The sequence below is a fragment of the Gopherus evgoodei genome, chromosome 2, assembly GCF_007399415.2.
Source record: "Gopherus evgoodei ecotype Sinaloan lineage chromosome 2, rGopEvg1_v1.p, whole genome shotgun sequence".
Taxonomy (NCBI): Eukaryota; Metazoa; Chordata; order Testudines; family Testudinidae; genus Gopherus; species Gopherus evgoodei.
In genome coordinates, this window is record NC_044323.1 from 279652619 (window position 1) to 279668238 (window position 15620).

Here is a 15620-nt window from a genome sequence, read left to right on the forward strand (position 1 = left end):
CGCACCTTTTTGTTCTCGGCTTAAAAGCCTTGCAAATGGGGCACTTATCTGTCAAGTGTGATTCCCTGAGGCACTTCAACAGGAGTCATGTAGATCTCTCTTCGGCCGCGGCTTCTGGCAAGCCGGGCCCCTTTTTAAAACCCGGTGAGCCATGCATGGCTCCGGCACTGGGCTCATGGAAGGGGCTACTTCCTGAACCCCGCTAACTAAACTAACCATACAAATATATATATAAAAGGGTTATAACTGCATAGTTATATACGAGAAAACGAGTAGCTAGGGAAGTGGAGGTCAGCTAAGCCGCGCTCCACTGTTCCAACGACCGACACGGGCGGTAAGAAGGAACTGAGGAGCGGGTGGGCCGGCAGGAGTATATATGGAGCGCCATGGTGGCGCCACTCTAGGGGGCGACCTGCCGGCCCACTGAGTTGCTAGGGTAAAAGTTTTCCGACGAATGTGCACGCGCGGCGCATACACCTAACTGGAATGGATATGAGCAATCACTCGAAGAAGAACCTGGCATTTATAACTTATATTGTGGTATCAACTAGACTCTTCAATCAGATCAGGGCCTCACTGTACTAGGTGATGTGTGGTTATACACTGAGAAGACTATTCCTGCCACAAAGAACTTGCAGTCTGACAGAGAGCTTGCAATGTAATTGATATCATCACTAGATCCAGACTTAGAGGCAAACACTGTGCAACTGTGTCTCAAAGCTCTGGCAATGCCTCTCAGTCTGGACCTGCAATATCACAATTTTAAATTATCTCCCTTTGGCAAAACATGCTAAATGGCATGCTAAGCACATGCTAAATGGCAAAACAAAAGCCATGAATATTCTGTGATGATTAAGTTTTATATTTTCACAGTGATATGGATTCCAAAGTGTTATATGAACTTTAACTCTGTCAAAATCCTGCCCAATATCTTATGTATGTTATTAGGGCCTCTAAAGCTTTGGGATTTGGACACACCCAAAAAGTTTGGATACTTACTTGACCCTAACAAACTTTGCCCCACAAGCACCCACATTCCTACGTCTCCAGACAAACTTCTATCCTCAAAAGGTGTTCCTTACCTTCAGTTTTCTTGGGTGAAGGAGGAGGAGGAGAGGAAGCCAGTGAGCAGTTATCTCCTCTCAATGGCATCTTTTGGGGGAAGAGGGAAATTATGCAGGCCATCCCCAGAATTTCAGGGGAGGATGGCACATCCATAGCTGCTGGGAATCTTTAATAGGCATGTTATGCTTGCTTGCTTCCTTCGTTCATAGGGTAAGAATTTGGCTTCCCATTCTCCCAGACACTCCTGGGAATGGAGGGGTGGAGGAAGTATGGAGCTTCCTCTACCTTTGTGTCCTTTATCTACTACCACCTCTGCAACCCAATCCAGGATTCTCTAGTGGGCATCTCTCAACATATGAAGAGAAGTTCAGATTGTTCTTGGCCTTTCAGTTTCCGGTGAGGAGAAGGCTCCTGTGAGAAGCAAGCATCTCCAGCCTCAAAATGGGAAGGGTTTGGGGGTTTCTCCTCTCCTCAGGTTTACTTGTGCATGCTTCCCTTCCCCTGAAATCCCTGTGTCCTAGTCAGCCCTGAGATACCTGAAATGTGTATGAAATAGAGAGACGACCCTGAATTACTCACTAAAACAATAACGTGGAAGGTTGGGACTGTGGACACAGGAGTGGCTTTTGCCAGTACCATGGTTATTCATAGAATCATAGAATATCAGGGTTGGAAGGGACCTCAGGTCGTCATCTAGTCCAACTCCTTGCTCAAAGCAGGACCAATCCCCAACTGAATCATCCTGTCCAGGGCTTTGTCAAGCTGACCTCCACTGGGCAGCTGCATAGAAGAACAACAATCATACTTCCAACCCATTCAACACTACTTCAGCCCCTAGCGGCGTGAGGCCAATATTTATTTTTATTTTAAAACCAAAACAGATGCTCTGCACTGTGCTCCAGAATATGGAGAAGACCTGGCCAACTGGAGCATACATGATGTAAAAAGGACTCTTTGGCTTTGTTTGCACTCTTAAATGGAATGTCTCACATATTAGTTCAACAAAAAAGCTCAAAAAGGTATATTTTATTGCATTACCTTTCTTCTTTCGACCTTTAAAACTGACAAGCTTCAGAAGATTTATTGCCTTCTCTTTTTCGTTATAGATTACATTTTTTATTTGATTCATGAAAGTTAACTAAAGTGGGGGGGAGGAGGTATTAGTATGCATATTACTTGCACAGAAAAAAGGATGTTGAAAAGTATGGTGTGTAGTAAACATTTAAATACAGTAGGTGGGAAAGAGAAACAATAGATCTTTCATACTTTCTGCTGAGAATGAAATGATCACTGAATGTACCTGATATTTCTATGTCTACTGATAAACCCTTGGGTTATGACATAACTAGACTAGTAACTACAAAGAACTGACTGCCGTGAGAAAAGATGAAACACTTCTGTTTTGCTTAACTACTCCTGAAAAAAAAAACCAACCTGCATTACCCATACAGCTGTATTTGTTCTTCCGACAGCTTTGGCTTCTTTATATGATTTCAACAAGTTTGAACTTTTAATGGGGACAAATTTACTTATCCTCCCAATCTAGAGGATTTTTATGATGCCACCAAAATGCATAGGTGTCTAGATCACAAAAGCCAGCACAATAAATGGCACCTTTGTTGCCAGACACAGCAGAGAGACCAAGCTTAAGATAGCTCAGTCTCCAAGCCTATCTTCTTATCCCTAGAGATAATCCTTTTAGGTCAGGACTGATGCAGTAATCAGCAGGGGAAGCTTATGCTGCTTTTCTACCATGATGCTTCCATTCTGTAGAATACAGGGCTTCAGTCTCCAGTGCTGTCAATTACAGGCACACCTTGCTGTTACAAGGAGTGGTCTGCATTCCAGGTGGAACTGGAGACCCTGCTGAAGTAAAACAGCCTCTGCACCATCCCTTATTAAGGAAGAAATTCTAGTTTAGCAAAACTTAACTGAATCACCAAGTGTGATGAACTGAGACTGTTCTTACTGTGGGCTGTGAATGCTGAGTGGGGAGTGTTGGCCTGGGAGGATGGTCTGCACTGGGGGATGGGAGACTGGCCTTGAGGGAGGATATCTGAGCCTATATCGTGAGAACCCAGGAAGGGATTAGAGGCCAGGTGACACCTCTGCCCAGGAAGCTGAACAAAGGGTGGGGGGAGGAGACACTTGGGAGTGAGAGGGTTTCGGGAGCTGGCTGGGGAATGGAGGGAAGCACAGACAGGGCTCTGATCCCCCAGTGGGGTTGTGGTGCTCCGGGGACCCCAAGATGGACCTAATTGGGGAGGATCCTGTTGTCTGTGCCTGCAAGATCTGCCTTGGACAGTGTTCCTGTCGTCTAAATAAACCTTCTGCTTTACTGGCTGGATGAGAGTCATGGTGAATCGCAGGAAGCCAAGGGTGCAGGGCCCTGACTCTCCTAGGACACCAAGTCATGTATATGTACAGGCCTGAAGTTTTCTTAATGCTGTAATATTTGACTTCCTAACTTTGTTTCCTTCCATGTCTCATCATATCCTAACTTTATTGTACTATAAAGCACCTAGCATGTTTTTGGATGCTCTAATAACAGTAATCTAACTTTTATTTTCATGAGATAATGGCTGCAATCAACTATAAGTTATACAAAAAAAATTATATGTAAAATAAATCTCGTAGTATTTTGGCCTTATTGAAATTTTAGTTTTCTACAATTTCAAGTCTAAGGGATCTATATTTTAGTGTTTGCAGGGGAAGAGCCATTTTAGGTTTACTGAGTTGGGGGGTGGGGGACAAACACAGGCACAGAACTCTCTTGGTTTATAAGAAATCTGTAGCATATAGTATTTTGGGGAAGATCTCAAGGAAAGAACATTAACTATCTTGTCTTCATTTTGCAACTTGCTATCTCAAATAAAGGAGGCGATGACCACTAGGAATACTAGGATCACTAGGAATACAGTTTTAAAAGTTGTGGCAAATTGCCGGCACTATTTTGATGGGTCTTGCGCTCTCTCTTCTTTGGAGGGGGTTCAGGGCACCATTTCTTGCCCCTGCAGTGGAATGTTAACTGCCCCACTAGTGTCCTAGAGGAAGGAAGTGGAGAGGGAGGGACCTGGGCCTGCCCTGTACTCCAGGTCCCAGCCCCGGGGCCCTGAGGGTAGTGGTAAACCACTTGAACTGACACTTCCTTCCCCTGGGCTACTTCCCTCTTCTGCCCTTCAGCTTGTGGGGGGGCTTCCTGCCCTCCCTCTATACAAGCCACGTGCCCCTTTACCTAGGGTCTTGGACTTCTTAGCTCACCGCAGCACTTCTCCAAACTGTCCTCTGCTTCCCTTCAAACTGTTCTCTGCTCTAACACCAATTCCTCTCTGCTCCAACTCCCACACTGTCTGACTGAAGCAGGGGTTTTTATCATGTGACAGGCTTCAGGTGCTCTAATTAATCTATAGCAAACTTTCTTCCCCTTACAGGGAATAAGGCTCCCTTCTAACCCTTTCCTGCTGCCCTCTGGCCATGCTGTATCACAAAGTATAAAGATTAAGAAGGACAAGTCAATCAGTTCTTGATCGCTATATGTATTACAATTGAAGTTCAGCATGACAGGCACGTGTCACTTTCGCAAGCAGAGTCTTCTAGTAATTTGGCTAGTTAGAATGTGAGTAACAGCCTAATCTTAACCAATAAAAGTAGCTACACCTGAAGAAAGTTTCTTAATGGTTAGTCTGTGAAGATTTATTATGTTTTATGTGGATTACAGTTATCACTTATGAATCAGCATTAGTTTGTTCTAACATTTTTACACACCTTGAGAGAAAGTTTACAGATTTTGTAAAAGTGAAATCTTCCAAAATATAGAAGCTAGAGAATTTAAATTTCTCTAGAACAGCAATAAGGGAATTTGCTGTGGACTACTCATAGACTCTAGGACTGGAAGGGACCTCGAGAGGTCATCGAGTCCAGTCCCCTGCCCTCATGGCAGGACCAAATACTGTCTAGACCATCCCTGATAGACATTTATCTAACCTACTCTTAAATATCTCCAGCGATGGAGATTCCACAACTTCCCTAGGCAATCAATACAAGTTGTGATCAGACACCAGACTTAACATTGTACTGGAACTAACTTTGTCCTTAGCTCAACTGTAAGCCTTAAGTCAAACAACTCCTGAAAAAACTACTCTGGATCAGATATGGGAGGACAGTTTGAAATCAAATACCAAGCAATAAACAGGTTAATAATAATTTACTTAATAGGCTTAATTCATACCCAATCTGCAATCCAAATTATTGTGATTGGTTTTTGGTTATTATACCTATTTCACCAAAAGTAACTAACAATTTTTTAGAAGGATTTGCGAACTGGTTCACTGAGGAAAAACGTCTTGCAAATAACGACTTTCATGACAGATAATTGTAATTATTCATTGTGAGGAATTCTGAGAAAACATTTCTCACCCTTCTAAATAAAACAGACCCCATAACTAAGCAAACACACGAGGGTAAATGAAGAGACTGATATTCTTACCTGAATATGAATCAGGCATTCTTTTGTGCTTTTCCTCCCAAAAGATAATCATAACATGTTTCTCTTAAGTTAGTGTTTGAAATTAATTTTTATCCTGTTACGTAATTATCAATTAAAAACTTGCAAAATCAGAATGCACTGAAGCTCCTGTAGGGATTTCCCTTTCAGGAGCTATGATGGAACAACTGTAATTTAGATAAGTGTAAAAGAGGCTCTGTCACTTGCTGAGTTAGCGGGGATACTGATGAAGATGCTCTGTGCCAGTAGCAATGTGGCATTTGACAAGTTTTCAGCAATGCCAGTACAAGTAATATCAGCGTGTGAAGCTGTACAAACACTGAAACACCAATCTTGTATTATATGTCATCTGCCATATAATCTAAAGAAGGGTGATATATTATAATAAATAATAACAACTAACAGAATCTGTCTTACAAAGTCCTAAAATCAATTTGTGAATGTTGTAATGAATTAAAACTCATACACCTCACTTCATGCACTGGTCAAATACCACTATCACTGAGGTAGAAGATACCAGTAATTTAACAGCATTCAACAACTCTCTGCTTCAGTAAAGCAAAAAATATCTTTAAGGTGTTTTTCTGTGGGAAGTATGAAATTAGCCAATTGGAAATAATTAAAGTCACAGTAACACCCCTCCCAATACGTGCGAAAGATATGGAATCTGTAGTGACCTGAAGTGTTACAGACTAGGTTTTACATCTCATCTGATAGATGGCACCTCCACCAGCTCAATGCACTATAAACTTAACATTGGCTTATAGGGAAAAATGTCACCTTCTGTTTCACCAACACCGAATTCATAGATTCAAAGGCAAACAGGGACTATTGTGACCATCTAGTCTGACCTCCTGTATAACAAAAGAACATAAAACTTCTCCAAAATAATTCCAAGAGCATATTTGTTAGAAAAACATGCAATCTTGATTTAAAAATTATCAGTGATGGAGAATCCACCACAGCCATTAGTAAACTGTTCCAACTGTTAATTAAAATTTTAAAATTATGCCTTATTTTTAGTCTGAATTTGTCTAGCTTCAACTTCTAGTCACAGGATTGTGTAATACCTTTCTCTGCGAGATTGAAGAACCCATTATTAAATATTTGTTTCCCATATAAATACTTATAGACTGTAATTAAGACACCCCTTAACATTCTCTTTGTTAAGATAAATAGATTGAACTCTCTGGATCTATCACTACAAGGCATCTTGCATCATCATCATCATCATCATCACCACCACCACCTTTTGTTCTGTTGAGGTTCTCACATCATACCACCATTCTAGCTGAGCACCCATCCAAATACCAATCAGTCCTCAACCTGCCTAATTTAAGAGATGTGATGAGATCATTGCCCAAAGTGGAATGGAACAAGTTCAAACTTATAGATCAAATCACAGACTCATTTGTACATGCCAGGGTATATTCAGAATAAGATCCCAAGACAAACTTTGCCTCCTTTATGGAGTTTGATTAATGTTGCACAGAAGTCAAAGCAACATCCCCACTTGCTACCTGAACAGAAAAAGTGAAGAAAATATTTTTCTGTAGCAGCCTATAGGAGAAGGAAAAAATAGTTCTGCCAAGAACATAATTGGTCTGGCTGACACTTAATTACAATAATCATAGGTAACATGAACATGTAATTCATAAAAGCAATTGAGGATGTGATTCCAGCTGTTAAAACTGAGTGCAAATATTCCACTAAAATATTTGTAATTAGCATTAGCACCTTAATACAAATGTATTAAATGCTAATTCACTTGCTAAGGAAAACATTTTCTTAGTTAATCTGTCGTAAGTGCCCATGGACCAACATTATTTGGCACAAAACATTTAAGGGCCACATCCTAAAGTCCATTGAAAGCAATGGGAATCTTTCCTAAATCTCCAGAACAGGTGAAAGTGTTTAATAAATCAATACATTAATCTGACTGTTGCACCCCACTCATATGTAACATAAGCCCCAAACACTTGGCAACAACTCTATTCCAATTTCTAGATAGGCAAAACAATGTGATACTATTTATGTGGTCTAATTTTATTTATAAAATAAGTAAAAGTTGCAGTTTATGGGGCAAATTTTACTACTACTAATGTGCAAAGAATAAGATGTGCTCTTTAATATTGTGTGTTGATTTCAGTTCTTCTCATCAAGTCCCAGGCACACCTAGATGCCTCAAAGTTAGCAACATTTCTAACAAAGTAAAACTAGATGACTTATTCATTGTGAATAATTTCTTAAACAAATTTTGCCACTTGCAAATAAATTATTCACAAATACATTTTTATTATTGAATTAGCTCTAATAACAAGCTGTTTAATGTAAGTTCAGGTACAATCTTAAAAGGCTCCTGCAGCCTAAAACAGTTCAGCATTTACTTTAGAAGTCAGTGTGTACAAACAAAGAAACCTATTTCATACTAGATTTTTTATTATACACAATATAGAATATTAATTGTATGTTACCATTCAATCAATCTTTCATGTATTTTGCTTATCTGAATGGTTTTCAATTTTTCACAAATAAGTGAACCGGCATTAAATCATCTAGGTAGAAGAGGTATTTATGCACCATATTTTAAATAGTCACATAACATATCAATATTAATTCAGTCAATAGATTCACAGGGTCAGAATTCATTGAATTCACTATGACAATAATGGAGTATAAAAAAGTGAACTTACCGTTGCATGTGATATGGTAAGAATTCCATTTTTGACAGTGCACTTTCTTCTCTGCCACACTTTCCTTAGCCTAAACAGTAACAGGATAATATATCAAGAACCAAGCATAATTACTGCTCTTTTTAATTTGCCTGTACAACAAAGTTGGAGGACAAACAGAAGTTAAAGAACTAAACACATTTATTATTGTTTACATTTTAAACAGATTAGCAAGCCAACACAGTCTCCAGCAAACCAGCTGATTTAGGTAAAATTTTCAAAGGTGTTTAATTCTCATTTTCAAAAAAGAGCCTTCAGCCCTTAGGAGCTCAAATACAACTGATTTTCAATTAAACTTAGGTGCTTAAGTACCTAAATCATTTTTGAAAATTTTATCACTACTCTTTATGCTTTACTGCATTAACTGCATTAGTTTCATAGATGTAAGCTTTTAAATAAAACAAACACCTAATTTAACTTTTCTTACCAGATGAGAATTCTTCATGTAAAATCATAAAAAAGTGACATCGTCCAAAGCTGATTTGACTTAACTGAAATTTTTCATTTATGTTTTCACTTTTTAAAACAAACAATTTTTACATTATATCCACCACAAAGTTAACAATTCATGTCCCTGACTGATATGATTGAAAGGTCATAAATTAAATTCTCTTTGAAAAAGGTGTTTGTACATTAAAAGGTTTATCACTCTGTCCAATCATTCATGTAGTCAGCATGCTTCTAAGCCTATAAAGCACTTTAAACTGATTAAAATAGAACTACAGCAGGATTCTAATCAACGTTTTTAGGATTTCTCTGAGTTAAACTCTCATTTCAATAGATTATGCTTATATGAATTCTATTCTCTAAGTCTTCCTCATCTGTTAAATGGGATGGAGAGCAGGAAAAACCTCCATTTTAGTAGCAATTATCTTAAGGCTATGCAGTTTTGATGTTGTGCATTTAATATTTTTCAGAGACAGAAAACAATTATTTGAATTTGTTCCATGAAGGTTCAAAGCAGAAAACTGGATCCTCTCCCATCAAGACATTTCTGTATAAAAGCTGTGTTAGCTGGCTATCTTCACTCTATGTTCCCTGAAGAAGAGATGATGTTCAGCTTCTACTTTTTTCAGTACTGAGGCTTTTATTTTTATTCATACCTTAAATCACTATATAAAAAAGAGGAAAACCAAGTGGTCCCTGAACTTTTATCAGCACCAATATCTCATTCAAGAGCACTAGGACAGTATTACAGACTTTCCTACCTGCTTTTATCTACATTGCCCTCACTTGATTGACATAAGTCCTGTTCCTGCTGTGGTACTAGATTAAAAAGGAGTAAATGCACTACAGACTGGACTGGTCTTTTAATGACTTCACTGCTCTAATACCTATGGCACCAACATACATTATCTTTGGGAAGAAGGCTGGCATTTACAGACAAAAAACACTAGCAATAAAGAATTTGGATTATGATTTCACATCTAACATTTTGCATGACCACACAATGTTCCATTTTTTCAATGAATAGATTACACTAATATGTAATTCTGGCCTGTCTTCCTATTCCTCACCCTATCTTCGCAGCTAATACAAAAATTGTTAAAGAGGTGACATTGCTATAATCTGTTTTAGATAATTTATGTTCGTTGAAGAAGACAGCAATGTCTGAAAATTTTGGAGCACAAAAAAAGAAAAAGAATTATTGGTTGACAGATCACACACACAGTGGCTGTGCCTTTTTTGTCACCACAGAAACAAAATAAGTGAAGCTAACAAAAGAAGCACCCAGTTGAAATGTAGGTAACAAAATGAAGGCAGACTGTTCTTTCATAATAATAAAATCTTAAAAACTTAGTGCTAGAAGGATTATTTTTCTGATGCCCTAGCACTGAAAATGACTCAAGCTGTTAAACAACCTTCATACTGCAGATCTGACTATTTTTCAGATTTCAAATGTTAAAGTTTGTATTTTTTTCTAACTCAAAAAGGTTTAGTTAAAATATTACTCATGTCTGTAGAAAAGTGCAGTTATCTTCTTACAGCTGGTTTAATATCCTATGTGAAATGACTGGTGATATCAGAATAGTTAAGGATTCTAAAACTACAAAGCCTTTTTTTAAAATTGCTTTATTTGTAGATATTAACGATACTTAGAAAATAAGATATGCATGAAACCTGTATGTAAAATTCTGCAAGAAAATCCAGTTTATAGTTTAATAAACATTTTTAGTAACTTAACAATACAAAGAGAGAGCCTCTTTAAGGTCTTGGCATTAGGGAAAAAGAGTTAAGATTACACATTTAAAGTTACATGCATTTCCTGATCGTTGAATGCTTTATTTTTTCATTCTTAATGCTATACTCAAATTTCCTGAAGTAATAACTTTTTGGGTAAATAAAATATAAATATTACAAATTAAAGCTCTGAACCTAGCAAACACTTGCTCATTTGTATATGCCTTTCATTAGCTGGCCAACTGCAGCCCATGAAACTTCTCTAGTGAGTACAGGCTTTCGGGTTCAGCTTATAAACTACTATAATTCTTTCCATTTTCTACAGATACACAATTTATGTTCTATTTTATAGTTAATGCTGTGAGCCTGAAAATCAAGAATTTCAAATCAAACATTTATAGATCAAAATGTTCAATTTTTAACCATTGTATTTTTATTTATAAACCATAACATTTTCCAAAGTGTCTCACTGACTTAAGAGTGTAAGTCACATTTTAAAACTGAGCACCTCTCAGAGAGAGTTAGGTCCTAAGGACCTAAATCATTTTTGAAACACAGACTTAGGTTCTTAAGTTTCTACGGTGCTTTTGAAAACTATACTCAAATGGCCCAGGGAAGCATGGCACAAAACGGGTTAAAATTGTGTATATAATTGTTATAACCTTATTCCCAGATTTGGACCTTAGCGTCCAAAATATGGGGGTTAGCATGAAAGCCTCCAAGCTTAGTTACCAGCTTGGACCTGGTACTTGCTGCCACCACCCAAAAAATTAGAGTGTTTTGGGGCACTCTGGTCCCCCTGAAAAACCTTCCCTGGGGACCCCAAGACCCAAATCCCTTGAGTCTCACAACAAAGGGAAATAATCCTGTTTCCCTTCCCCCCTCCAGGTGCTCCTGGAGAGATACACAGACACAAGCTCTGTGAAACTACACAGAGTGATTCCCCCTCTCCGTTCCCCAGTCCTGGGAACAAAAAGGACTTTCCTATTCCCCAGAGGGAATGCAAAATCAGGCTAGCCAATTCAACACACACAGACCTCCCCTGATTTCTTCCTCCCACCAATTCCCTGGTGAGTACAGACTCAATTTCCCTGAAGTAAAGAAAAACTCCAACAGGTCTTAAAAGAAAGCTTTATATAAAAAAGAAAGAAAAAATACATACAAATGTTCTCTCTGTATTAAGATGATACAACACAGGGTCAATTGCTTAAAAGAATATTGAATAAACAGCCTTATTCAAAAAGAATACAAATCAAAGCACTCCAGCACTTATATTCATGCAAATACCAAAGAAAAGAAACCATAGAACTTACTATCTGATCTCTTTGTCCTTACACTTAGAAACAGAAGACTAGAAAATAGAACTACTTCTCCAAAGCTCAGAGGAAGCAGGCAGACAGACAAAAGACTCAGAGACACAATTCCCTCCACCCAAAGTTGAAAAAATCCGGTTTCCTGATTGGTTCTCTGGTCAGGTGTTTCAGGTGAAAGAGACATTAACCCTTAGCTATCTGTTTATGACAATAATGAATTGAGAAGTATCTGAATCTAGTAGTTTATGTTCAAATGTAGAAATTCTGGATTTTCAAGAACACTAAATGATATCAAATGGGGTGAATAAACAACATCTTCCACACATCCAATGGGATGAGTAGTAAAAATTTAACACTGAAGTTAATCACAATTTTACCTATCTCCATGATGGGAGCTTATGAATTGATATACCAAACAACACTGATTTTTTATCTCTGTATAGTTTTCATAAATTCTAAGCTTTAACAATGTCTAAAGAGAAAATAAGCACTTCACAAATGAGATATGCAAGCATTCTAATCAGTAAATTAAGAGAATTCTTTTAATCATGTATGTTTTTAAAATGTACAAAATATTCAGTGCATGTATTATATACTCCAACTACATACCCATCACTCTTCTTTAAGAGATAACCCTTCTTCTCACTTCCATACTCTTTATTTCCCTGAAGTTGATGCATACTATATCCTCCTTGCCTGCTCTGGGAATCCTATAGAAGGGGGAAAAACTATTAAAAAAACTTTAACGTATGTATTAAGATCTCACACTGAACGTAATTTACTTCTCCTTCCCTACCTCCCCCCACTTTATATAATAATAGATTTTTCAAGCAAGGAATTCTAACTAAGAAGTTTAATAACTAGTTATGGACTCTTACATTATTTGATCATGCATTTATTGTATATCCAAAACTTCGAATTTTGAGTATACAAAGAATGCAGGTGTCCCTCCAAGATAATGAAGGAATTTAAAAGGCTCATCATAAATTGCTAAAGGAAAGCAAGTAGTTTTACATCCACAGTTATATATGAAACACCAGTAATAAACCTCAATTTTAATTAAGTTTAAAAATACACATGGTGTGCATATTTGTTAATAAATGGAATTGTCCCAAATAAATTAAAAACAAACAAACAAACTAATGAAAGAAACAAGTAGGGTGATAAAAATGTCATCAAATTCACTAGAAAAACAAAGGTTTATTAAAACATTGACTTACTCTCCTAGCCTTCGATCAGGAAAGGCAAAAGCAACACAGGAAAGAAAAAGCAAAGAATTTAAAAAGAGAATTAATTTTGGAAAATAATGTGCTCCTGAACATATATTCTGCAGCTTCCACATTTAAAAAGACAATCAGCAGTCATTCTTGCAAATGGCACTAATTAGTAGGAAGAAACAACACAGTTCTTTGTTTAAGACACTTATTAGCCTTTCTTGCCAAGTAACACTAGAGAATGGTAAAATACGGTATATGTTTCTTTTTATGGTTTGAAATTAAAATATCTTTTAATATTGAACTGGAACATGGAAGGATACTAATAACGTTGTATGCAGTGTTGTTGTAGCCATGTTGGTCCCAGGATATTAGAGAGACAAGACAGATGAGGTAATATCTTTTATTGGACCAACTTCTGTTGCTGAGAGAGGTAAGCTTTCTAGATACACAGGGCTCTTCCTGAAGTCAGTTTCACAGTTAAATACAAAGTTGAACAGATAGCACATATTCTAAGGGACTGTTCAAGGTGAAGTGGCTCTTTACCACCCCTGCAGTCAGGACAAAAAGGGGTGTGCTGCTGCTAGACCAGCTCCTGCCAAGGCTGCAAGTATCAGCTGAGCACGGACAAATTCATAGCTAGAAACCAGACCAGTTTACCCGTATGTTAGTATTGTGCAACACAGGCGTTAGACTTGAAAGGATGTATTTAGTGTTTAGACTCTATAAAAATGGTTGTAAGTTGCTTGTAATTCCTGCATCCCATGCTATAAGGCAATACAAAAGTTTTGTTTTAGAACTGTAAAAATGCCTGCTCTGAATTTGTGAACTCAGATAGGAGGAGTGTTTCCCCTGTCCATCAAGGAGGACTAGCAAAACTAGGCAATTGTGAAGCATCACAATACAAAGATTTGGCTAATGGCCCCTTCACATCCATAAAGGTGCTATATGCAAGGAAGCTCATCTCATCAACATGAATTCTGAAAGAAGAAAATAAAGATAGCTGACATGAAAATTCTTCAACTCTTTGCTGTTTGGACTCTCAGAGGGCTGAAGCTAGGAAACAAAAAGCAGATATCTCCAGGATCAACCTGGGTTAGCCCTAAAAGACATTCAGTGCTCACAGATTACTATATCTCTGTCACCTTTTGGAACCATAGACTGTAACTCATTTGCCTGCTTTAACCTGTAAATAACTCTTGTCATTTCTTTTTTCTAGCAAATAAATCCTTATTTAGGAGTTTACTGTAGGATTGGCTACAAGCGTTGTCTTTGGTCTGGGATCTAAGATACAAATTGACCTGTGGTAAGTGACTGGTCCCCTGGGACTGGGAGCAACCTGAATATTTTATGATCTTTAGTGCAAGTGACTAAATAGTGCAAGTGACTATTTATCACTAAGTATAGCTTGCTTGGGTGGCAAGGGACTGTTTGTGACTCCATGGTAAGACTGTTAAAGGAGCTCACATTTGTTATTGGGTTGGTGAAATCCAATTCTAGAACATACCCCCAGTTTGAGGTGTCAGCCCCGCTTTTTGATAGTCTGCCCTGAGGTTGACACTCACGGTCATGAGTCACTCCAACAGCATGACGAGGGGTTAGCGGGTTACAGACTCTTGTAGTAAGCCATAAATCCAATGTCTTTATTAAGAACATGATTTTTAGTGTCTAGCAAAGTTACAAATTTGAAACTAGACAACCACTATGCTCTCAAATGAACTTACACAGGAGAATGATAAAAGACAAAAACCCCATATCACCTGCGGGGGAACACTTTTCACAAAGTGATCACTCTATATCTGACCTATCAGTCCTCATCCTCAAAGGAAACCTGCAAACATTTTCAAAAGATGAGTCTGGGAGCTTAAATTCATAACTTTGCTAGATGCTAAAAATCATGGTCTTAATAAAGACACTGGATTTATGGCTTATTAAAACAATCTGTAACTCACTAACCTCCCATTTTGTCCTGTGACTATAAGGATGTTAACAGTCCACTTCACCTTGAATGGTACCTTAGAATATGTACTAACTAGCGCTGTCGACTAATCAGTTAACTCACACGATTAACTTGAAAAAATTAATCATGATAAAAAAATTAATTGCAATTAATCGCAGTTTTAATAGCGCTGTTAAACAATAGAATACCAATTGAAATTTATTAAATACTTTGGATGTTTTTCTACATTTTCAAATATATTGTATTCTGTGCTGTAATTTAAATCAAAGTGTGTATTTTTTTTTATTACAAATATTTGCAATGTAAAATTGATAAACAAAAGAAATGGTGTTTTTCAGTTCACCTCATACAAGTTCTGTAGTGGAATCTCTGTCATGAAAGTGCAACTTACAAATACAGATTATTTTTTTTTGTTACATCACTGCACTCAAAAACAAAACAACGTAAACTTCAGAGCCTAAAAGTCCATTCCTTCCTGCTTCTTGTTCAGCCAATTGCTAAGACAAACGAGTTGGTTTACATTTTCAGGAGATAATGCTGCCCTCTTCTTATTTACAATGCCACCAGAAAGTGAGAACAGGCATCTGCATGGCACTTTTGTAGCCGGCATTGCAAGGTATTTACATGCCGGATATGCTAAAACATTCATAT

The 15620-nt window shown here is 37.7% G+C and overlaps 1 protein-coding gene across 6 annotated transcripts in view; it reads right to left on the bottom strand.

The window, feature by feature from the left end:
* ASAP1 (ArfGAP with SH3 domain, ankyrin repeat and PH domain 1) overlaps positions 1 to 15620 on the bottom strand; it is a 376577-nt gene that overhangs the window by 109602 nt on the left and 251355 nt on the right. For 5 of the 6 annotated variants that reach the window (XM_030553836.1, XM_030553832.1, XM_030553833.1 and 2 more), the window contains 3 exons: positions 13016 to 13024; positions 12405 to 12505; positions 8263 to 8332 (listed from right to left, as the gene is read on the bottom strand). In XM_030553836.1, coding sequence (XP_030409696.1) covers positions 8263 to 8332; positions 12405 to 12505; positions 13016 to 13024 — 180 coding nt within the window. The remainder of the gene's footprint in view (positions 1 to 8262; positions 8333 to 12404; positions 12506 to 13015; positions 13025 to 15620) is intronic. The other variant, XM_030553834.1, reaches the window with a different exon arrangement.